The 23,174-nt window shown below is 35.0% G+C and overlaps 3 protein-coding genes and 1 non-coding gene across 4 annotated transcripts; all 4 read left to right on the forward strand.

The window, feature by feature from the left end:
• The first annotated feature begins 295 nt into the window (after positions 1-295).
• On the forward strand, positions 296-8,891 carry LOC146147806 (apoptosis inhibitor 5-like). The gene is made up of 12 exons (XM_083386728.1): positions 296-471; positions 554-715; positions 3,664-3,829; positions 4,045-4,241; positions 4,529-4,792; positions 5,212-5,328; positions 5,443-5,618; positions 6,017-6,170; positions 6,419-6,493; positions 6,658-6,680; positions 6,985-7,091; positions 8,121-8,891. Exons 1-12 carry the CDS (start codon positions 400-402, stop codon positions 8,228-8,230), a joined length of 1,623 nt encoding a protein of 540 aa, XP_083242854.1. The 5' UTR covers positions 296-399; the 3' UTR covers positions 8,231-8,891.
• A 681-nt stretch (positions 8,892-9,572) lies between these two features.
• On the forward strand, positions 9,573-11,789 carry LOC146147807 (NEDD8-conjugating enzyme Ubc12-like). The gene is made up of 4 exons (XM_083387186.1): positions 9,573-9,748; positions 9,852-9,985; positions 10,171-10,338; positions 10,806-11,789. The coding sequence occupies exons 1-4, from the start codon at positions 9,649-9,651 to the stop codon at positions 10,944-10,946; spliced, it is 543 nt and encodes a 180-aa protein (XP_083243312.1). The 5' UTR covers positions 9,573-9,648; the 3' UTR covers positions 10,947-11,789.
• A 244-nt stretch (positions 11,790-12,033) lies between these two features.
• On the forward strand, positions 12,034-12,108 carry Trnaq-uug (transfer RNA glutamine (anticodon UUG)). Its single transcript has one exon. It is a non-coding gene; the product is annotated as a tRNA-Gln (tRNA).
• Positions 12,109-16,640: 4,532 nt separating this feature from the next.
• LOC146147809 (uncharacterized) lies at positions 16,641-20,453 on the forward strand. Its single transcript, XM_083387414.1, has 11 exons — positions 16,641-16,792; positions 16,902-17,013; positions 17,092-17,185; positions 17,262-17,316; positions 17,746-17,932; positions 18,312-18,429; positions 18,496-18,624; positions 18,700-18,815; positions 18,893-19,064; positions 19,470-19,667; positions 20,014-20,453. Exons 1-11 carry the CDS (start codon positions 16,696-16,698, stop codon positions 20,065-20,067), a joined length of 1,332 nt encoding a protein of 443 aa, XP_083243540.1. The 5' UTR covers positions 16,641-16,695; the 3' UTR covers positions 20,068-20,453.
• Positions 20,454-23,174: the final 2,721 nt, after the last annotated feature.

Consider the following 23,174-nt stretch of genomic DNA (forward strand, 5'->3'; position numbering starts at 1 on the left):
AATCCGAGTAAAGTGAACACTAAACTACTTGGAAATAAAACATTCTGCTGAGCGACCAATGTATCATTGGAGCAACTGTCATGAGATAAAAATTCTTCTAAAAATAGAACCTATGAAAATTTTTAGTGAGCTCCCGCTAAAGTAAAGTATGTGGTAAATCTATGCTAGTGCTTCACTGCAAATTGTTATAAATTAACATTTAGAATCTAAGAAACTATATAAATTTAACAATGAAAGTTTGGTAGAAGTTTAAGATCTAAACGACTTTCATTCCGCTCATGCAGTTTAAACAAACGCTTCGCACGCTAAATCGAGACTCGCTTTGCTGGTTTGCGAAAGGCTAAATAGAAATATACCACACTAAATTTCGCTTTTACTTATTTTAAAAACGATTTTGCCATGGCTGTGGATGTTGAGCAACTTTACAAAAGTTTCGGGGTTCTTGCAGATGCTAAGGAAAATGCGAACAAGGTAATATTAGTTGTTATATTTTAATATTAACGTCGTGTAAGTAAATTGGTTGATTACAAGGTAATACGTCTGTATTATGCAGCATCCCGAGGCCTATCAAACTATTATGAATGGAACGAGTGGAAACACGTCAACTAAACGTTTGGCAGCTCAATTTATTTCGCGTTTCTTCAAGCACTTTCCAGATCATGCAGAGGCAGCCATAAATGCATTGCTGGACTTGTGTGAAGATGAAGATGTTGAGGTACACTAATTGAAATGTTTAGTTTTATCTGACTGTGTGTTTTAAAAGCCAGCAGTGGTTCAAAATTATGCTGGTTAAATATGGTTATAATTAGCATTGTTCATGGATGGTATATGTACCAAACCTCGAAGTTTGCACTACAGTCTATATATGTACTTTAAAAATTATAAAACAATTTACGGCGCTTGTCTAGAATCCTACCACACTGAACATTATTTGGGTTAGGGTGCCGGTCAGTGTTTGGGTGAGTCCAGTAATAGTGTTAAACAATATTACTTGACCTACCCACACCCAAACACTAACCGACACCCTAACCCACATATTATGCATTGCTTAATAATTATTTTAACGTTGTGGTAGGATTCTAGACCAGCGCCCAATTTACTGCTAAAGCAATATACAGTACTTCATCAAAAAATAGTGTGGTAATCCCTTAGAGGAAATGTAACTCCTTATTGCTCTATCAAATAGCCTTTGAACACTTTGATATTACATAATTTTATTTTCAAGATTATTTTGGCATAGCTGTATGGAAAGCCAAAGCCACAAAAATACAACTTTATGGATTTCAATGAGAAGTTTTCATTAGGTAAACATGCACTCTAACGGTATAACGTTGATTCACATATCAAATTTTTAAACGAAATAGAAACATTGCATTTCATTTAGCAACTTATGATTGAAATACTGGCGATTTTCTTCTCTACTTTCTATTTTACAAAGCTACTTTGTGATTGTAATGACTACTATGCAATCCACTTTGTAATTCACATATCTTATTTGTGATTACCTAAACAAATTTTATTTACAACTTTCAGACATGTTATAGTAAAATAGCTTTTGAAACCACAACTAATAAGACAACAAATTTAACTTTACAACGTACAGCAGGTGATTTTAACGCCTAGTTGACGAATTTAATGGAAACTTTTAAATGGAATGGCTACTTTGCAAATCAAACAGCAACATGACAAATGACAAAGCATGTTTAGGATTTTAACAACATGTAGAATGAAATGTCTAGTTAACAATTGTATTGGCAATACTTAGAACGGAATGGCTACTTTGCGAATTCAACAGCATTGTATGGATCTTAGCAACATTTTGAATGTAACATCCAACTAACGATATTAGTTGCAACATTTGCATGATAATATCACAATTGTAATGGCAACATTTGAAATGTAATATCTTACGTTGTAAATAAATAGAGCAGTGGTTCTTAAACTAGGGGGCGCAAAAAATTAACAAAATCTGTATGAATTATGACTAAACTTTAAGGTGAAGTGATATTTGAACGAACAACATGGAGTTATCACACATTAGTTGTTTTTCTGTTATTTAGAACATTCCTGTTGATTTTAAGGTTAGTATTTTCATTTTGTGAGGAGATGATTCCACAAAAAACTTTATGCTAACGCATTAATCACGTGATTAAGTTACCCGCTCTGATCGGCCATTTAGGAATACATGGTGTGTGCTGCACGCACGCATGCGATTAAAAATGATATTTGTTAATACCAAAACTTGTTTAATTTTTTGTAGTGTTTAATAAATAGCTCAAATATTCACAGAGTAATTGAGAAGTGCTTATACTGCTCATTGTTTAAAAATACTGTTCATTGTTACGTCACACACTACCAAATTTATTGCTATCTAATCATTTTGTTTTTCGCTTTTTTGCGAAGAGTTTTTGCATATTGCGTTCTGTTTTATTATGCTCAGTTAGAAACTTTTACCTAGCATGTTTTTTTATGTTTGTACTGTAAGTTAAATGTTGGCAAAACAAACTAGCCTAAACAACAAGATTTTATATTTTTCTTTTGAGTGAATATGGAGTTGCAGGTAAACATCATTTGCCTACCGCTAAACCTACTGTGGAAACTCTTAGAGTTGAAGTCTAATTTTAGCTACACACAAAATTTTTATCTGGCCAAGCTGCTGTTTAGTAGCCGAATTGCTATAAAACATGATCTCTTTTAAAAATTCGAGCTGAGTTTGTTAAGATCTTCAATTTACTTCTAAGAGAAAATTTAAATCCACAAGTGAAATACAATCAGAATATCCAAATATCCATGCTTCAGAAATGGTAGAATTTGAATGGGAAGCAGAATGTTTAGTTTACAACCCAGCCACATATATCTCAGTTTCATACAAAGGTAGCGCGAATTTAAAATCGCACATCAGTTCTGATAACTTTGTAAAATTATGTAAATGAAAAGCGCGAAATCTATGTCTAACCCGTTTTGTTGAAATCAGATCAGCCATAGTGCGCGTCACATCGCACCATCGAAAATAAAAATTTGGGCAACTTAAACTATATACAAAGGCATTTTTTCATATAAAAAATAAGTCATGTTTTGACATAACTTTCAACATGGTTTCCGGGTTTTTTTTAAGGTCCCTGATCTGGAGTTGGCCACTGCAACCGCGGTAAATTAGTCAGAAATTCCGCGTTTCAAAATATGGCAACCCTAGGTTAGGCTAGGTTAAAAACAGTTACATCCTAAGCATTGATGCAACTTACCTGGAAATAAATTGCTGCTGTGCTGCTGTTTTTTTATTTTGAAACAAGGTGTGGCGCGAGTTTGGTTAAAATTGTAAAAGGGGGTCGTGTCTCAAAAAGTTAAGAACCACTGAAATAGAGCATGTAAAACATCTAGTTTACGGATTTCCGACCCGCGGACCCAAAGTAGAGAAGTAAATCGCCAAGTATTTGAATCGTAAGTTGCTAACTGAAATGCAATGTTGCTATTTCATTTAAAAATTTGATATGTGAATCAACATTATACCGTTAGAATGCACAGTTACCTAATAAAAACTTATCATTAAATTCCATAAAGTGGTATTTTTGCGGCTTTGGCTTTCCATATCCATGATATTGGATTGGTATCGAAATAAAATTTTCAGTAAAGGACATCCCTTATTTGAATATTACTTTACTGCAGATTCGCAAAGCTGCCATAAAGCAAATTCCAAACCTGTGCAAAGCTGACAAACAGAACTTGTCAAGGCTTGCCGATGTGCTAGTGCAGCTTCTTGCTTCCGAAGACTCTGGTGAAGTAAGCATGGTCAACATATCTCTCAATGGATTGTTTGCTATAGATGCAAAAGGTAAGTCTTTTTTTGCAAAATGTTGGTACACTTCATAGGTTAATATACATTATGTGGTCTGTAACTCTTTAGTATTTATTTTTGTTTTAAACCAAAGCACAATAAACGCTGAAATATCTGATGTTAAAAAATATGTTGTTCAAGTTTTGTATTGTTATGTTATATATTAGCAAGTCTATGTATATCTAAATAAACATTTATTTTTATTTTTTAAGGAACGCTTACAGGTGTCATATCTCAAATTCTCAGTGGTGATGAAGAAGTGCGTGAAAAAGCAATCCAGTATTTGTGCTCCTGTCTAAAGTCAGCCACAGAATCCCAGATGAACAAAGAAACTGAAGAATATGTCCTAGCCGAGGCCAAGAAAATAATGGAAGATGTCACAGGCGACGAATTTCAACAATTAATGCAGGTTTAGGAAATTTATATTGTTTAATAGTGTTTTTTTTATAGTGTTTTTTTTATGTTATGATGATGTAGTATGAAAAAATTCCAGTATGGTTGAAACTTTATTTTAAGATGTTGAGTTAACATCCAAAACTGCAGCTTATGGCGCATGTGGATTTTCTAAAAAATTTATGACCCTTATAAGATCAGTATGTACTTAGAATTTGTTTGCGTAATGTTTTGCCCATTTTAACTACTTAAATGCAAATTTTATTCACGCTTGGTATGAAACTCGTTATGTGAATCTTACAGGGCTTATCAACACTGCACCACTTGCAAACCATCCAGGGCAGGCAGCAGCTGGTCAACATAATAGCGGAGCAAATGAATTTAGAGCAAGATTTTCAAGTCACCAATATGGATGCTGTCAACAGGATTAGTCAGTGTGTGGGCATGGCCCTACCCCTTTGCTCGCGCAATGTCCACGCCACCAGATTTGTCAACTTTTTATGCCAGAAAATTCTTCCTTCGCTGTCTAATTCGGATACTGCAAATGTTGCTGAGAATGGGTCACAGGTATATAGCAAACAGCTTTTTCCTCTGTCAGACTTTCACCTATTTTTGTTGACTATGTTTGTCAAAAGTAACATACTTACACAGGGCTTATAATGTCAGGCATTTGTCTGTAGTTTGCGCACAGATTTTCCTTGACTGTGTGTACCTAATTACCTTTTTATAAACATGTATGTATAGCATATTTTCAGTGTAAAAAGTGTTACCAGCATATACAATTTAAGAAACGTTATGAAAAGTAAAGTGTATATCATAATGTAGCAAGATAATTTTTTTTCCATTTTTATAATTCTTCGGTACATAAATTATTTATGTTAGAAGTATTCCATTTGAACAGATAATTCTCAGCACCTAACACTTTTCAGTACAGTCATCTTTCATTTAGAAAAAACTGTTCTCGTTACTTTACTTTTTTGTTTCAGGCACCCAAGAAAGATCACAAACTGGAAATCTTAAAGCAGTTGTCAGAACTTTCTACTTTTGTTGGAAATGGAAATGAAGTTTTAGAAAGCATTCAACCACTGTTTGAAACATTGCTGGTAGGAAAGATTGCAGTTATTTTGATCAGAATTCTCACCTTATGATCAACTTTTTTGTGGTCTTGAGTAAATGCATAATTGAGTTATACATTTGAAAAGCGGTTTCTTTTTTAGAAATATATGCCACTACCACCAGAAGATATAGAAAGCAGTGGAACAACAGCAAATCCCAAACTTCAGTTTTCGTATGTCGAGTGCCTCATGTATGCATTCCACCAACTTGGAAAATACAAGGCAGATTTTTTTACTGCTGAAGATGCTGCAGAATGTCTAAAAGATTTTAGGATTCGGTAAATATTGCTATTATATTGTATCAAATGATATGCCTTAAATAAAAGAGTCATCCATTTAAATAATAAAAATGTTTATTTTCTTGTATTTGGAATTTATTTTAAATGTTTTCTGATAAATAACTATAATATTGTCCAATTAATAAAGCACATTTTTACTAACTCACGTCATGTTTTTTAATGTACTGGTAGACTAAACAAAAAGTATTAACTAGTCCTTACAAAAGTCGAACTGTAGACAGTTCAAAACATTTTGTGAGTGGACACTTTTACAACACATTTAATGATTTAACCCTCTGTGCTGTGCATTTGGTTAAAATATAGAGGTTACTCAAACCTTTACACTTGCTTTTTAAACAATGTACCACACCGGAAAATATATATCTATTTTTTTGAAGGTTGCAATACTTTGCCCGTGGATTGCAAGTTTATATCAAGCAACTGAAAGCTTCTCTTGAAGGAAAGACTCCAAATGAACTGAGAACAATTCCTGAAAACCAAATCAAAATTGTAGCGCTGAAAACCTGCAACAATATCAATGTTCTTATTAAGGTAATAGGCGGGCTCAGGCCAAGTCTGTAAAAAGTGAATATGAATCATGACGAAACATTGTTAAGTGAAGGACTGTAATTTGACGACCCCTTGTTTGTCTGTTCAAACGTAATGGAAGTTAAGGGAAACAACATTTTGTTGGATACACGAAATTAACTAAAATAGGGAATATTCCAGGAAACCTACCGAAATCAAAACGTGACTTCTATGCATACATAAACTCTTGTTTTGTTTTGTTTTTATTGTAGGATTTGTTTCACAACCCACCAGCATATAAAGCCACTGTACAAGTATCTTGGAAGAAACCTGCTGCAGCAGCTTCGGTTAGTCAATGTTTTTCATTTTAATAATGCGCTTTGATTAGCTGTAACTCAGTTGACTTTCGTGCGTTTATGAAATAAATATCATCAGTCGTATATTACGTTAGTCAAAGCTAACAACAAATATTTTTATGAATATCTTTTCACACCATACTACGTTTTTTCAGGCTACGAAGACTGAAGATGGAAAGTAAGTAGAAATGTTGAACTAAGAAAATGTACTTGTCAAGAATGATGATATAAAGAGCCGGCTGATTTGTGGCGTGGCTAAAGGCTGCTCAAAAGCAACTTTGCGAGGTTTACTCAAATTTATTCGAACTCGACCGACTAATTCGGCTGCTAAACCTTGCTAGGTTACTTTTAAAGGCCGAAGTCATGGCTTCGATGAGCAAACCCTGGCGAAGCGAAAACTATCTGACTTGAATATTAGTAAAATGCTACGTTCCTAATGCCTATCATCGTTGAGTCTCGTGTAAACTGACGTGGAACTTTAGGGCGAAGAAACGCAGCAGCATTGGCGGCGACGACTCCGACTTGAAAAAGAAATCCGACCGATCGATCTACAAAGCTCCTGGCGGAAAATACAGCTCCAACATTAGTCGTAAGTTGGGGACACAACCTTGCCTGGTTGCATGTCTTTGTTACAATATAATTTATGCTTTTAACTGATAAGCTTGCAAAAGGTGTACTTGGTTCACCGACAGTAGTGTTAGAAGCTTGCGAATGAGAAAACGTCAATTGTGTTTTAGTTTTAACAGGGTTTTCAGAAGCATTCGGTTTAGTCGTTTACAGCTAAATACGAAAAGTAATCAATGGCCGTTTTTACAGTCTGAAATGCATAAGCTATGATAAAAATTTGCTATTTAGATTATTAGAGAATATTTTTTTACAGGAATATATTTAAAAGTAAATCTAGTTTATAGTTTAGTCTTTAAGAATTCTTATCTAATTAGAGAAAACTAAATTGATATAATTTCGTAAAACTGGAATGCTGTAATTTAAATTCTAAATTAATTAAACAAATTGTTATATACGCCATCCAATTCGGAAAGCCCCGAATGTTTACCTAGTCTTAGAGTTAACAAGGATTATTTTATTGCATATTTGCCGTATTTGCAAATTACAATGAGCCTTTGAAGAAACCTTGCTTGCTAAACAATCTATCGTTAAGAATATATATCTTCTAATAAGAGGTCTTTACTTGATTCCAACTCCCATACCCGATATTTTAAGAATGCCTTTCCGATCCGAAACCAATTGACACCATTACTATAATCTTGATAATCAAAATTGCTAACATTAAAAACGTGCCAAGCTAACATTAAAACGTACCCCTTTTCCAGGTTATAAGGCCGAAACTTTCTTCGTGAAAGTTTTCATTATCAATTCAAAAAAATGTTGTTGGATGTAATTTATATCTAAGTGTGCATAAAATTTAAACTAAACAATAATTTCAAAACGCGTTTAGCAGTTTTTGTTAATTTCGTACCGATTTTTTAGAATTTTGTAAACAATTTTGACCTACCGTGTAAATTTTAACCTTTTCAAGTCTAAAATTAATCGCCCTTGTCGTGCAGACTGCGGACACATGTTGCTTACTTTTTTGATTTATTATTAACCCCTTTTTTAGAAAGCGGAAATTTCGGTAACAGCAGCAGCGGTTATGGGCGTGGTCGCGGAAGAGGCCGTGGGCGTGGGCGTGGCGTAAATAGAAGATGGAACGGCAACAAGAACTACTAGAGCAAATTACACACGTTTCCACTCAACAAGTCTCTCGTCGCCTTCGCTCTGGTTGACGCTGTGTTACTTTCTCGTTCATAGTTATATGAAAAAAACCAAAGATAAAAAAGACGAAAGTTTATCCGTTTATATTGTACGTCGTTGATGGTGCGACACTTTCACACCGCACGAAGATCCTGTAAACTGTTCCACAAAATTTTCCACTAAATTTCTTTATTCTTGCACCCTGAAGCGTTCGTAACTCTTAAAATCAGACTGGCCTGAAAAGCCTGTTTTAAACTTGTTACAAATCGATGGATCCCGACTTTACAACCTTGGTGACAATGATTTGATCGTCGTATTCTCATATGCAGCATAAATTTCCCTTCCCAGCGCATCAAAAGCTTATCTTCTTGCGACTCGAAAAACAACCCGAACAACTGTCGGACAGTACACCCCATTTCACTACATCTGGCTGCTGCGTCTATGCTGCACAATGTTGATTGTCTTTCCGTTGAAACTGGTGTCATCGGTAAGTGGTAGGGAAACTAAACTTGTCGACCATTTATTTTGCAGGACTGTAGCTGAAAACAACAAAGGAACAATAGGCGGTCATCATCGCGTAGTTCTGTCGTATATTTTGGCGTTTCCAACTTTTATAATAAACGGTTTACTGATTTTACGTGTTTTTTTTTCAATATGAACACTACTTGTATCCGGTATAGCAAGGAAACTTGATATTATTGTAATGTAGTTATGACAGAACCGATTAGCAAGACAAAACAAGAAAAAAAATGGCGTCCATAAATAATTGGGAGTAACACACGGGTGGGACGTATGCAGAATAGGACTACTGGCGTCCATAAATAATTGGGAGTAACACACGGGTGGGACGTATGCAGAATAGGACTACCTGTAACCTGTTCAGTTAGAGGAATAATTATGTACAAAGAAAAGTAGATTAGTTTGTGCTTCGCGTCATGTGGACTCTAATAATAAGGCTAATTTTTTTTTTTTTACATTCTGGCTCTGGTCTAGAATTCCACCACATTTATTCTAACATTAACGAAACGAGTTGTCGAAGTTTAAATCGCAAGGAAGGTATAAATATGAAAGAATAAATATAATAATATTATTTGACCAACCCTAACCAATGTATTGTTAGCTATAGAAACCCCCGGACGAAAATGTGGAAGAATTCTAGACCAGCGCCAATATTTTATTTAAAAACCCGATTTGTTTAGGTGGGTTATCGATTCCTATTTCCACATCATAATAAAAATAATATGATTTGTTAAAAACAGAGATGTCAACGTTTGGTGTTATACTTCAATAAGTGTTTTATTTTAAAACTTTTAGATTTGACTAAGTCGCAAATTTAACCAATAGAAAACTTGTCAGTGAACTGAAAACTTAAAGTGTCACTGGTCAAAAATAAAATGATTAAGTTGTTTTCACTGAAGCAACAGAAAAAAGAGGAAGGAACTGCCCCAGGTGGAAAAAGAAAAGCGACGGCTGCTCAACTTAGATTAACAAAAGGTTATAATTTAAACATAGTTACTTGTGTATACCCCACTGTTGACTGCAGTGATTTAACTTAAAATCCATATATTACACATATATTACACAAAGTATTCTTTAGATCTCAATGACCTACAACTACCGAAAACATGTGTGACACAATTTCCTGATGCTAATGACCTGCTCAATTTTAAATTAATAATTACACCTGATGAAGGCTATTATAGAGGTGGAAAATTTACATTTTCTTTCAAGGTATGTCTTCACAAAATTCCATATTAGAGTTCCTTTTTGAAAACAATAATAATTTTATAATATGTTATATTATAAGTGAGTGTTAAAAAAGAAGCTTCTCAGCAAATTACACATTTTCACTTTTCTCATCTATAATTTGTACATGTAACAAAGCTTTCTGTTTGACAAACCTGTTTTGATATAAGGTTGGTTTGAGCTACCCACATGAAGCACCAAAGGTTAAATGTGAGACCATGGTTTATCATCCTAACATTGACCTTGAAGGAAACGTTTGTCTAAATATTTTAAGAGAAGACTGGAAACCGGTTCTTACGATCAACGCTGTGATCTACGGCATCCAATACTTATTCCTAGTGAGTTGGTTTTTAGATTTGTATCTAAAGTGTCATTATAATACGTTTATGGCAACTCAAGTTTATGGCTTTCGAAAAAAGTTTTATAAAGGTAGCTAGATCTTATGTTGATATATTAGATATAACGTTAAAAATAGTGTACTACCTGTTGTGAATAGTTGAGTATGCGGTACCTAAACCTTCAGCTAACCAGTCTGCGCATCTAATAGTGTATCTTGTAGTATTTTTAACATTAAGCAGTACAATGCTATTTTTTGTTAATTAGCAACAAACAAAGTGAAACTAGATGTTGGTTGAGTAGTCATCCTGCCAACTCATGAATCAGCAGTAAAATAAAAATGTTAAATCATTTGCATCTGTATTAAATGAACTCTTGTACTTATATCGTTCACCACTTGAAGTGATAAATTGTCATAGTACTTTTGTTTTGAGTAGCAAAATTGCAAAAAATTGTTTGTTTTGTTTAGGAACCGAACCCTGAAGATCCTTTGAACAAAGAAGCGGCCGAAGTGCTGAGCACAAATAAGAGACAATTTGAACAAAATGTAAACAGGTCAATGCGGGGTGGATATGTTGGCAGTGTGTATTTTGAAAAGTGCCTAAAATGATTCCATACAATAACAATGACAACAGCACAACACATGGTTCGGCAAAATTTATTGACCTTGCTTAATGACTCAAGAATATTGGTCACATTTTGACCATTTCTGAGAATATATTTAATATTAAATCTATAGACATTTCTTAGTATTTAGGGTTACATGTTATTTCTTTGTATGTTTTTTTGCATTAGGCAGTGTTTTTGCTGAAAGCAACGGAAATGGTTTGAAATTTTGTCTTACTTCAGCGATCTAATATTACTTAGCACGAGGTTGTAAGACAACAGTTCTTAAACTTTATGGGCATGTGGTACACAAAGAAATTAAAAAATATTACTTTTTATAAAATGTCACCAGTTTTATAACGGAAAGTGTGCATTAGGTTTCACATGTTTGTTTGTGTGCCTAAAATTTATCAAAATTACAAAGTTTTGCGGCACACTGGTGTACAGCACCACAAAGTTTGAGAATCACTGGTTTTAGGGAATGCATTACAGTCGCTGCTGAATACGTTTTCGCAGCCATCCAACTCTGTGCTTAGTTGAAATATATTTCTTTATGTTACAATCTGCATTTTTTTCGTGCGTACGCATGACTGTTGCGTTAACGCTTTTTATTTTTGTTTTATTGCGTACAACTTTTGCGTTTCATGACTCGCGCGAAGTGCTTTTCGCGCAATGTTGCCCGGTCTCTAATTGAAGTTCATCTAACAATTAATCACGGTGACCTTGTAAAACTTTGCATTGCCAAAAAGTAGCGTACGCTTATAGGAGGCAGTCAAGAAAATATATTACTATTTAACCATATTGTATGTTTTGTTTCAAGTTGAAATTAAAAACAAAACTAAAGATATTTTAAAGTTTAGTTAAAAACCTTTTCCTAGTTTTTTTGTTGTCGTGTTGCATCTGCATGACGAAACGCGAAAATTTCATTTACTTGGGTTTATTTATTTAAAGACAAAATTATTTATTTCACCCTTGTTTCAAAGCTTATAGTTTATGTTTTTTTATAAAGGAGTTGCTCAATTGAAGTTGCTTGTACTAACAGATTGAGCAAGCATTGGCTTATGGTTGTTTCTCGACTCGTTCCCTTCTGAGCCTGCATAGCTCAGTTGGTAGAGCGACGGTCCCGGCTTGACTGGAGGTCGTGAGTTCGAACCTCACTGCAGGCTATTTGTTTTTCTAGTCTGCCCTGCTTACATCATTGATCGACAGATTCGGTAAAGAGTCTGCAATGGCTTTCGGTATATTGTTTCAAAGCTTTAATTATATTACCTCACTGGCATAAAAAGTATTGATCACGTTACAATAAACCCCGATTTTATTATACTCCTAAATTTTTACTGCGGAGTCGTACTTCGGACTCTTGTAAGGTTGCTTAGGCCGCACTCTGTACATGAGTGTTTCTCAACCTTTTTCGGCTTGCGGCACCCTGCAGAAATTATAAATAGTTCGCGGCACCCTTTCACGTATTTTTGCTGAGTCGTTAACTGTAGCGTTATTACATTAAACGAGATTGAAACAGCACATTACCTGTGCAACTGGGTTGAAAAAAACTTTTTAATTTTTGTCACTTTATCGTACACAAAAAATTGTATCAAGAAGCTTACCAATTGAGCGAAAATTGGAATCCTAAGAAATTTGAAATATATCTTGGCACCTTTGAGCGTTATAAAAGGCATCCTGGAGTGCCGCGGCACCCCGGTTGAGAACCACTGCTGTAGATTTTTAGGGTGGAATGGCAGAATCTGAAAGGGGTGGGCAACCTTTTTCTAGGGTTGAATAACAAACTAATATGGGCCTTAGCGCGCTGTAATAAATCTTGATTTATTATACAGCCCGAACAATTATGTTTCTAAAACTGGTAGTTTTTTTATTATTCCAGCTACTAATTAGGGGATATACTAGGATTAGGGTAAATTACTTAAAATGTTCGACCAAAGCGCAACAAAAATTTAAATAGTTTTATTTAAAACTTGAGTCAACATCCATGGTCACAATAAAAAGGTGTAATGAAAATACTTTAAAAATGCGATAAATTTAATCGTTAATTGATAAGTGTGCGATAGAATTTGAATAGAGGCGTAGTTAAATACACAATAAATTCCTGCAGACCGTAATAAAAAGTATACACTTTTAGTTTGGCGAACCAGTTCATTGTTTATAGTTCTAAGCTACGCTTGTCAACTTTAGGCTAAAAAAACTTTTTCTTAAAATCAAATTTTGCAAGAAACAAAAAAAGTTATATTTATGTAACTAAATCAACCCAAAAAAATGTAAGAATCGGCTTCCTGCCCAGTTTGTTAAAGAGGTGGCGGGCCGTAGGTTGCCTATACTTCGTAGTTCTGCGTTAAAACGTGTCGCACGTTCAACATTTATATTTTATGCGGAGCACAATAACGTGTCACTCTGTAGTTAATAAACTAACATTACTACAGGATATGCGTATTAACACGCTATGACTTTCTCTATTTTTGCTTCAAGCAGTCAAAGCGTAGGCCTACACAGAGTTAGTCATTTAGGAATAGTAACAATCAAAACAGTAATGTCGGAGACCGTTCAACCCCAACGTAGCTGATAGGTGTTAGTTCGTGCTTGTAGGCTATTGTGTTTTAAGTCAGGCGAAGGTTAGGGATTTTCAGTCAATTAGTCAAAGTGCTGAACAAAATAGGGCATACCCATCTAAAAAACTATGTTTTGTTATCTACAATTTGGTTTTTTGTGATGAGGTGCTGTACTCGGCTACCGGTAATGATTTATTGTTTTTATGGCAGTGTTTCCTAACATTGGGTTTACAAATACCTGAGAGTTCACAAGAAGATATCCAGGGACGGCAGTTGGATTTTAATATAGTATTACTACTTTATTTGATGTCAACATAGTGAAGAAGGTGTAGTACTTTTGTAATCAGCAGGGGCTATACTTATCAGGGAAGATGTTGGGATTATATAAAAATATTTTAGGTAGTTTCTGGGATAGTACCGTACTAAAAGAAACAGAATACAAAATAATAACTCGGAGGCAAATGGTGCAGTCAAAAAAGGTACCGGTATGAGTTATTACCATTTTTATAAGGAGCCACTATTTTTTGTTGTATAGGTTTTAGAAGTTTTTAACCAGCATAATTTTAATATACCGTAGTTGGCTTGAGAAGTTTCGATAGCCCTACATGACATAAAGCATTGCTGGGCACCGTTCGTATAAAAAATAATATGCTCATACGGACACAATTTTTGTCCAATAATTAGCTAAAATCGGAGTGTTATTTTGTCTTAAGTTAAATAAGACAACAGTTAAATCGAACAAATTAACTGACAAAATTATTTTCCGATTTAAGCTAAATCGGACAAGATCTTAATCGGAATTTTTTTAATTTCAGGGATTTTGATTCAGGTTAAATCAGAAAATGATATTTCCCTTAAAAAACTTCAACGCCGGTTTATAGGGCGTATCAAAATTAGCCCAATTTAATTTCTGCCTTTAGTTGAAACTTGTTTGTGTTTAAGCGTGTGTTCCTTGTTTAATTGAAGATTGGTTTTATTACAGGGAGTCGAACCGTTTGACTTTTCAGGTTCGGTTCGGGTTCAAGGATTTTTTTGGAATCCGGTTCAGTTCCGGTTTCGGTTTCAAACAATTTAAAAGTTCCGGTTCAGTTCCGGATTGACCATTGTTATTTCAAAACCGGTTCATAATGTTCCGGTTCGGATACCATATAAGTTGCGTTAAATCTAAAAATGTGGGTGAATAAATGTATAGAAAATAATCTTTGAATTGTGTGTCGTTTAAGCTAAGTTACGTGACGTGTTAAAAAAACAGCAACTCATTATTGAAATATCTAAAAACTAAAAATAAACTTTTTCTTTAATCAATATTCAAATTTTTTACATAAAATTTCGAACATGGCGTAACTTAACTCTGTAAATTACACGTTGTGACGTCATGGTGGAGTGAACCGCTTTTGTTTACAGGTTCGGGTTCGGTTAAGGTTCAAGGTCTTTTAAATCATTCGGTTCAGTTTCTGTTCGGCTCCTTAAAATCTTACAAAAAACGGTGCAGGTTTGGTTACGGTTCGGAAAAAAATGACCCAAAACCGGTTCATAAAGTTCCGGTTCGGTTCCGGTTCGACTCCAGCTGCTTTATTACGCAAAATTTTAGCAATCTGACTTTTGTTTAAGCTGCTAAAAATGGCCTTCTGTTATTCGTCCTGGAGGCCCTATTATTTTTGATAAATAGTGTTCGTATAACGTCGCACACTTCAGTTGAACTCCTTTTAACAGTAAGAAACGTTGCGATATTTTTCAATAGCCTATATTGCACTATAGGTTTTTTTGGTCTGCTTTTACTGGCTACAGGTTTGGAGTTTAGTTGCAATCAGTGTTTTTTTTATTTGCAAATTCCTCGAAAAAAGCCATATATGTTACTTATTAGTTTGGAAATAACTATATGAGGTTCACTCCCAAACGCCCCTGCCTTCTTTCCTAAGTCTTTATGGCAGCGGTGAATGTAAAATAATTTTCTAGCCGAAAGTCGAAAATTATTTTTATCGAAACGCAAGAATACTGCCAGAGATGGCGTCACAAAGTTATGTCGTAACAGGTTGTCTAAAACAAGTAACCTTGCGACACCAGAGGTTATTGTTTGATGTGGTGCACAAATATGCAAAGTTCTGATGGCTTAATTACCGGTACTTTAAATTCATTCGAGGAGAAGACGTGATGGCATTGTAAAAATAGCATTTATTTACGGGTCACTGCTTAGCCTACCTTCAAAAATTATTTTACGGGAAAGCCGTTGCGACAACAATAAAGCATTTTACCGGGACTCTGGACAGTCCTTACTTCTACCACTGCTTGATGGTGTAGCGACGATCATCGAACTTCGACCCACTGGCGAGATGCGGCCTAGCCCTAGCTACGCTTTAATTTTTCCAGCCTGTGGCCTGTGGCATATTGTTTTGTGGTTCTTCGTTGATCCTTTTGCTACGTTTTTTTGCATTTGTAGCAACAAAAACTAAAAAAACGGTTTGGGGTCATTTTTTTAACCGTTACCGAACCTAAATTGTTTTTTGTAACATTTTAAGCCGAACCGAAACTGACGCAAACATTTTAAAAGAACCTGAACCTTAACCGAAGCCGAACCTGTCAAAAAAGTGGTTCACTCCAGCATGACGTCACAACTCATGTTTCACATAGTCAAGTAATTCGATGTTCGAAATTTTATGAAGAACGTGAATATTTTTTGAATAAAACATTGCTTTTTATTTTTTTAGATACCGGTACCTACTTTTGAGCTGCTTATTTTCAATGCGTCACGAAACTTAGATTTAATACGAGTTCCAACTTCCAATTCAATAAAATAGGCCTATTCTACATTTAATGATCCAATATGCAAAAATCTAAAACTGACACTTTTTGTTTTTTTTACGAAAATTCTGTGAAGTTACAACCTAGGTATTAAAATTTGGTAACTTGCGGCCAAATTTAGCATAAATCGTGACGTGTTACATTACGCGGTGTTTGAAAACTTGGTGAAATCAACTCAGCGGAACCGAAACTAAATTTTGTTACGTGGGAAAACTGGAACAAGTATAGTTCAAGGTTTTATTTGCTTTTAAAAGATTACCACTGACTTAAGGACAAAACACACTGTGGAGAAGTTTAAAAGAACTTGGTTAATTATATATTTTATTTCGTTGTACAGTTGTTTAGATTTTAGTGCAATTCTGACATATTTATTTAAGTTTAGTTTTATCAGCAAAAATGGCTTCAATGAAATCCAAAGCCAATGAAAAAATGTACTCGGTTAATGAAAGGATCTTACGTGAATGCCACGAACTTTACACTGAAGATAAAAAAGGTAAAAGCTTTAACACATTAACTTGTTAAAAAGCTATAGTTATATTAAAAAGCTACAGTTATGTCATCGTCATATTTATTCTTTCCCTATTAATACTTATGTATTTTAGGTCTAATTTCAATTGCTGAAGATATTGACATTCATCTGCTTGCTCCAAGAAAAAAAATAACAGTATTGTTGATCGGCAATCATTCTGCAGGAAAAAGTACATTTATTAACTGGTATGTTTTCAAATTATACTCCTAAGGTAAATAGAATTGTTTTTAAAGCTTTTTTATGTTTTGATTCCCCAATTACAGGTATATTGAAGAACATGTTCAAAGAACAGGTGTAGCGATTGAAACTCAAGGCTTCACAATAGTAACGAGTGGAAAGAAACGCGAATCGTTAACTGTAAGTCCTGTTGTTATTCATTAAACAAAAACAAGTCTATTAAAAACATAATTTTTAATGTGTTTTTCTCGTTTAGGGTAATGCTACAATGCATTTGTACCCTCATTTACAGCCTTTGCAAGAAATAGGCGGTAAGATTTGAGTTTTATTTAGGCCTATTAACTACTTTTTACAGTATTTAGTGCAATACCTGGTTGGAAAGTAAGGCCTGTTTGCCGCTTGACCACAGTAGCCGCGCATTTTATGTAAAATCAACATAAAATGCCGCCAGCCGCGAAAAACCGCTTAACTGAACAAAACTAACAGATTTCAGTATAGTACTCCATTTTTAGCTGAGCAAATTTTACAAATAAAATTATTGCAGCCTCGCAAACTTGTTATTACAGCCACGCAATTTTAAGCTGCAAAATCCAAAGTTTCCAATCTGGGTGCAATAACTAAAACGGATTTCTTGTCAGTATACTACCCTTTGAAAACTTTATTGGAAACTTGTGTTGTTTTAATACAACTATATTCCAAATACTATTCTTTTTTAATAAATTTTGTTACATTCCATTTAGGTGTCATGGATTACATTGGAACAGAAATCACTACTTCAAAACAGAAGAAGTTTAACCTAGTGATGTTCATTGACACACCTGGTCTTGTTGATGGTGACATGAAATATCCATTTGATGTGAACAAGGCAATACTTTGGATCGGTGAACAGATTGCCGATTTAATATTTGTTTTTTTCGATCCCATTGGGTAAGCATTTAATTGTAATTATATTAATAAATTGAATTTTTCATGCTATTGCAACGCTTTTTACTCCCGTCATGAATATATTAAATATTTATTCCAGTGAAAGCTTTTACACTGCTTACTACCTTGCATCATACACCATATATGCCATATACAGTTAAAAAGTTATCTTACATTTCCATTTCTACAATTAATCTAAACCAGTATTCAAAATAAGTTAACATAATTTCTTGTGTCACTTGAAAGTTACAGTTGTACATGTATTGTGTCAAGTATTATGTAAGCTACAAATTTTCTGCTCTTGTTTAAAAGTGTACTTGCCTGTTGTATTGCAAAAATTCTGGCTTTCAATTGAACTATACATGGCCACATGTTTCTCCAGGCAAGCTCTCTGCAAAAGGACTCTAAATATTGTTGAACATCTAAGTGAAAACAATGCTGACATCATGAAGTTTTATCTCAGCAAAGCTGATGAAGCTGGCCAGGAAAATGACAGACAAGTAAGAAAGCTCATGCTTTATATTTTGTAGCTTAACTAATTTGCATTTAAATCTCCTTTTTTGTAGAGAGTAATGATGCAAATTGTTCAAGAGCTCTGCAAGCGCCAAAACTTAAATAGGACAGGGTTTGACATGCCCACTATTTATGTGCCAACAATAGGGAAGAAAAGCCCATGCACAAATCAAATTGAGGAGGTAATATCAAGTTTATTTTATTAATATGTTAAAGCATTGAGTGTTACTTACATACATACAACCTTGTTACTTCAGGTATGTAAGGAAATCGAAAAAACTATCAACTCCACTATCCAGAACACCTTGAATACTCTGGAAAAGGACTGCACAGAAATTGCCAACAAAATAGACAAAATTATTGTTGAAGATGAGTATGTATATTTTTCATTATTGTTATAGATATACATTAAAGCAAAAATGTTACTGTTCGCAAATTTTGTTTTTATAGCGAAGCTAGTTCCTTGAATCTGAAAGCCAGAGTGAAAGGGCTTTTCTTTGGCATCGCATCGCTTGCACTGCCGCTTGCTTTTCTAAGCAACCTTCTTGTTGACAGCATTCCAGACAAAAAAATCATTGCAGTTATTGGAGAATCTGCAACCGAAACTTTAAAGCAATACACTGTAAGTCGAATTAGCAGTCGAGTTAGACGAAAATAAAAAACAAAAGTATGTTCGGTTGCCCGTTTCAGCAAACGCTATTTGAACTGGCCCGAGATCTAAAGGTTTTGAAGTCAGGCACAATAGGTTATTTGCAAACAGATCATGTAACTGTTAAAAAGGTGATTTATTACTCAAGTGTGATAAACATATCACAATTTTAAGAAAACCTGAATCGCCTGTATTTCGACCTGGTTAACTGTAAATCGGCCTGGTTAAGTAGGTCCATCCAGGGTCTACCACTACTCGGCTGCTGATCATCCTCGATTATCACTGCCATACAAAAAAGCCTAAGGGTTAATAACGAGCCGCAAAACGGACAAGGTTTGTAGTTGATCAAGCCAGACACGATTTAATTTTTACCAACAGAGCCCGGTGTCGTCGGTGGTGTCGATGATCCCAGATGATTATTACTGGCACTTCGTCGCGTTTCTTTTGCTGCTTGCCATCACACTGTTCGTGAGCGCGCGTATAGTTGCCTCCTCGTTGCCCACCATGTCACGCAAGCGCAAGCGATCGCTATTGGAAGACCGAAAGTTTGTCCAGACGCACGTCAAGCAACGCAAGGTTTGTTAATGCCGACGACTGACTAAGTAAGACGTCAATTGGCTCGTTTGCCTTCCCTGTACCGCCAGATGGTTTTCTGTCGCATTTTTCTAGCAATCGGTAAATTTATAACAGGAGCTGACGAGGGTTTACCGAAGACACGAATTGAAAAGTCCCTGTTTGTATTCATAAGTGCCTGCCTTAGCTCACAGGTTGTGCGTATAATAATCTTGACTCTCAATTTTGCTTTAGTTGTTTTGTTTTGCCAAATTTATCGTTAAGAGGCATTAACCATAATAACGTAAAATAAATATATGATATACAAGGGAAAGACTATATAATTACTGTTTTTTTTTTTTTTTTTCAGGAGGTGCTTTACAAAGAATATCTTCAACAGAGTGTAGCAGCATATGATCTGTGATCAAATACCAACCCGTACAGTTGAGACACAAAAGTTCACCTATTTCTCCTTTTTCTATCTATATATTATTATTTTTTGTTAGGTAATTTTGACTGTGTTGCATAATTCTCTGTTGAACCCAAATTTTTATCGCCTTAAAAATGATGTTTTATCATTGCGTTACACTCGCTACTGAACCAGTGTTTTGTTACCTAATGTTTTTTTCAGCCTTATGAACCTTTAGTTTGAAGCTCTTTGTTCAAATTGACATAGCAGTTAAGCCGAGTAAAATGTGATTTTGTAGATATTTAATAGTCTCATTTCTAGCATTCGACACTGCCGTTGTAATTTATGGTTCCCAACGGATTTCGTAGTACATTTACCGAAGCAGAATTCACTTGTGTGTCATTTTTAAGCGAAATCTAGTTAAAGCACAGAAAGACAAACTTCCGTCGTTCAAAATTCATATCATCCAACGTATCGTGTCCTTCTCGGCATTCAGTCCCCACTGGTTATTCGGAGGTTTTCCGCTAATTGTCGATGTTCGCCATTGTTCGCATTCTAGCTATCGCCTCTTGGGTCTGCAAATGCAGAACCACTGCAAAACCAAGTAACACAATTATTAATACCTTCTCTTTAATGAAGGGTTAAAAAAGCTTGACGTTTCACCAATCCATATGTTTAGTATTTAAAAAAAAATATTTTGGTACCAGCCTAAGCCAACTTACCAGCATAGATAACAACCACAACGATGACCAGAAACAGTGCGGTGGCGATGGCCAGGGTGGTCTTTAACGGCAGCCCTCTTGTGGGTCCTGAAAACAAAGTTAAATTGCAAATGATTTATCTCTGAAACTGTTTAAAGATTTATTACGTTTATTTGTTTATATTATAAAAATACCGATTGATTGGGTTTCTTCGGATTCCGTGGTCAATAAGGGAGCGCCTTGTGAGTTTTCGCCAGCTTCTATGCTGGCCAGATTGTCCGCTTTTTCTCTTACTGAACCAAAGTCGTCCAAAAATTTAAGTGAATTTTCTAAAATTAAAACAACACTATAATTTTCAATTTCTAAAGGTTGTAAAGCATTATTCATCCGTACTAAAAATAATTTGTCCATTGTCGGGCACTATATTTCGTGATGCCGGTTTCACACCAATTGGCAGTGATGTATTGACTTAAGTGAATGACTTAATTAAGTGAGTCAGTGATTCCAAATGACTTGGCTTGACTTAAGACTTTTGGGCAAAATGACTGTCCGTAAAATTACATGGGTCGAAAAGAAATGTTTTCATACGGCATTTTTTTGTAAAATAAGCTTATTTATCTCCAGTTTTGCACATAACACAATTTGCATGCTACATTTCGAGTTTTGTGTTATTTTTATTAGAGTTAGTGGTCATAATCGGACAATTTTACCAATTTCAATAGTTTAACATTTACGTTTTTACAAGGAATTGACTTGCTTTAACTATGACTTGACTTGGGTTAAAGTTGTTTCAAAAGTGACTTGAATATGACTTAGTCATTTCAAAATGATTTATTTACAACACTGCCAAAAATGTGTGATTATAAGGTCCTAAGACGATTTATTAGGGGATATCAGCAAGAACGTAATGGGTCAAAATTTATTGATTTTAAATATATAGTAAGTAGGCTACCAATTTTAAAACCATCGATCAAATATGTTTATGCGTATTATGCTTCTTTCTAATCACTTTTTCGTCTTCAAAAAGATGTTTTCTTGTACACGCACCTGTTTGACGTTCTTTGTGCAGAGTAATTACTACTTCTTCGTTTTCAGGATATTTTGGCTTTTCTTGTTCGGGTTTACCTTTTCTGGACGAGTGAAAGGATTTCAGTTCATCGGCCATAAAGTGTGTGATTAAATTCAAACTATCGTCTTTACACAGTTTCCGCTTTAAAGAGAAACTACGTGCTTCACTTTCTCGCCCTGTCGCCGTTATAACCGGTTCCTTTTCGCGGAGAGTTTGCAATTCGTTGTTTTTTATCGCTTGTAACATTTCCTTGGTCGTCACTAGTTTGTCTGCAACTGCTGCGAAAACGTTTTTCTTACCGCTGCTGGCAGGTTTTTCTAACAGATTTTTCGGGTTTGATATTTCATTTTTAAAACTGCTAATCGTACCCGAACTTTCAATTGTTTTGCGATTTTGAGGGTGTGCTTCATGATGGAAAACTGGTGGATTTTTTGTGCAAGTCAACTCATTTTTGTTTTCGACCTTATTTCCACAAGTGCCCTTGCATTCTTGACAAAGGTCGTCGTCTTTTGAAGGTTGGTTTGTTAGCGTATTACCCTTTTTAAGTAAAACCTTTTTCGTGTTTTTTAAGCTCTTGGATGATCGTGCTTTAATTGGGAATTGACGCCTCTTTGAGTTCCTTGTGTTGCTGTAGACATGAATAATGCTGTTATTGGCACAATATGACTTCCCTCTGCTGGGTTCGGGTGTGACAAATTCAACGGGTTGTATCTGTTGGAGCTCTCTGAAACTGCAAATGTCAGAGGTCTGAAAGTGTTTTCGTAGTTGAGTTCTATACTTTTCGACCAACATTTCAGATTCAGAATTGGAATCAGATTTTTCGTGCTGGGTTTCTTTAGATTTCGTCTTCCGTAAAGTATTCAATAAATTAGCATTAGCATCATGCATCGATTTTCTAACATCTTGAACAGTTGGCGGGAGAGCTTTAAAACCCCGATTTTTCTTTTTTTCCAAGACAGGTTCTTCTTTGTTACTTTTATACAGTAATTTCATTTCTACGATGAAAAGCGTTAATCAAGTAAACTAATAGAGACAAACTCTGGCGCTAAAATCACCACAGGCTTAACTTTTCTTATCGAAATACATCTAACAGTAACACTTGCAAAAGGAAACATGGCCCTTTATTGCCTCATAATAATTACGTTTGCTGAGTAATATTACGTCAGCAAATCTTCGCGTGTCTCATTTCGTCACACTCAGTCACATTTAAAGGGTCTCGTTTAATTTAACAAGAAGTTAGCCTTGTATGAAGTATGTATATGAAATGCACGAAACAAACTTTTCCATAATTGTCGTCTTACTAAGTTGCATTGTGTTGAGCCTGCATGTATCAAACTTTTATTAACGTGAAA

The sequence above is a fragment of the Ascidiella aspersa genome, chromosome 4, assembly GCF_963924565.1.
Source record: "Ascidiella aspersa chromosome 4, kaAscAspe10.2, whole genome shotgun sequence".
In the NCBI taxonomy this organism is placed as follows: domain Eukaryota; kingdom Metazoa; phylum Chordata; class Ascidiacea; order Phlebobranchia; family Ascidiidae; genus Ascidiella; species Ascidiella aspersa.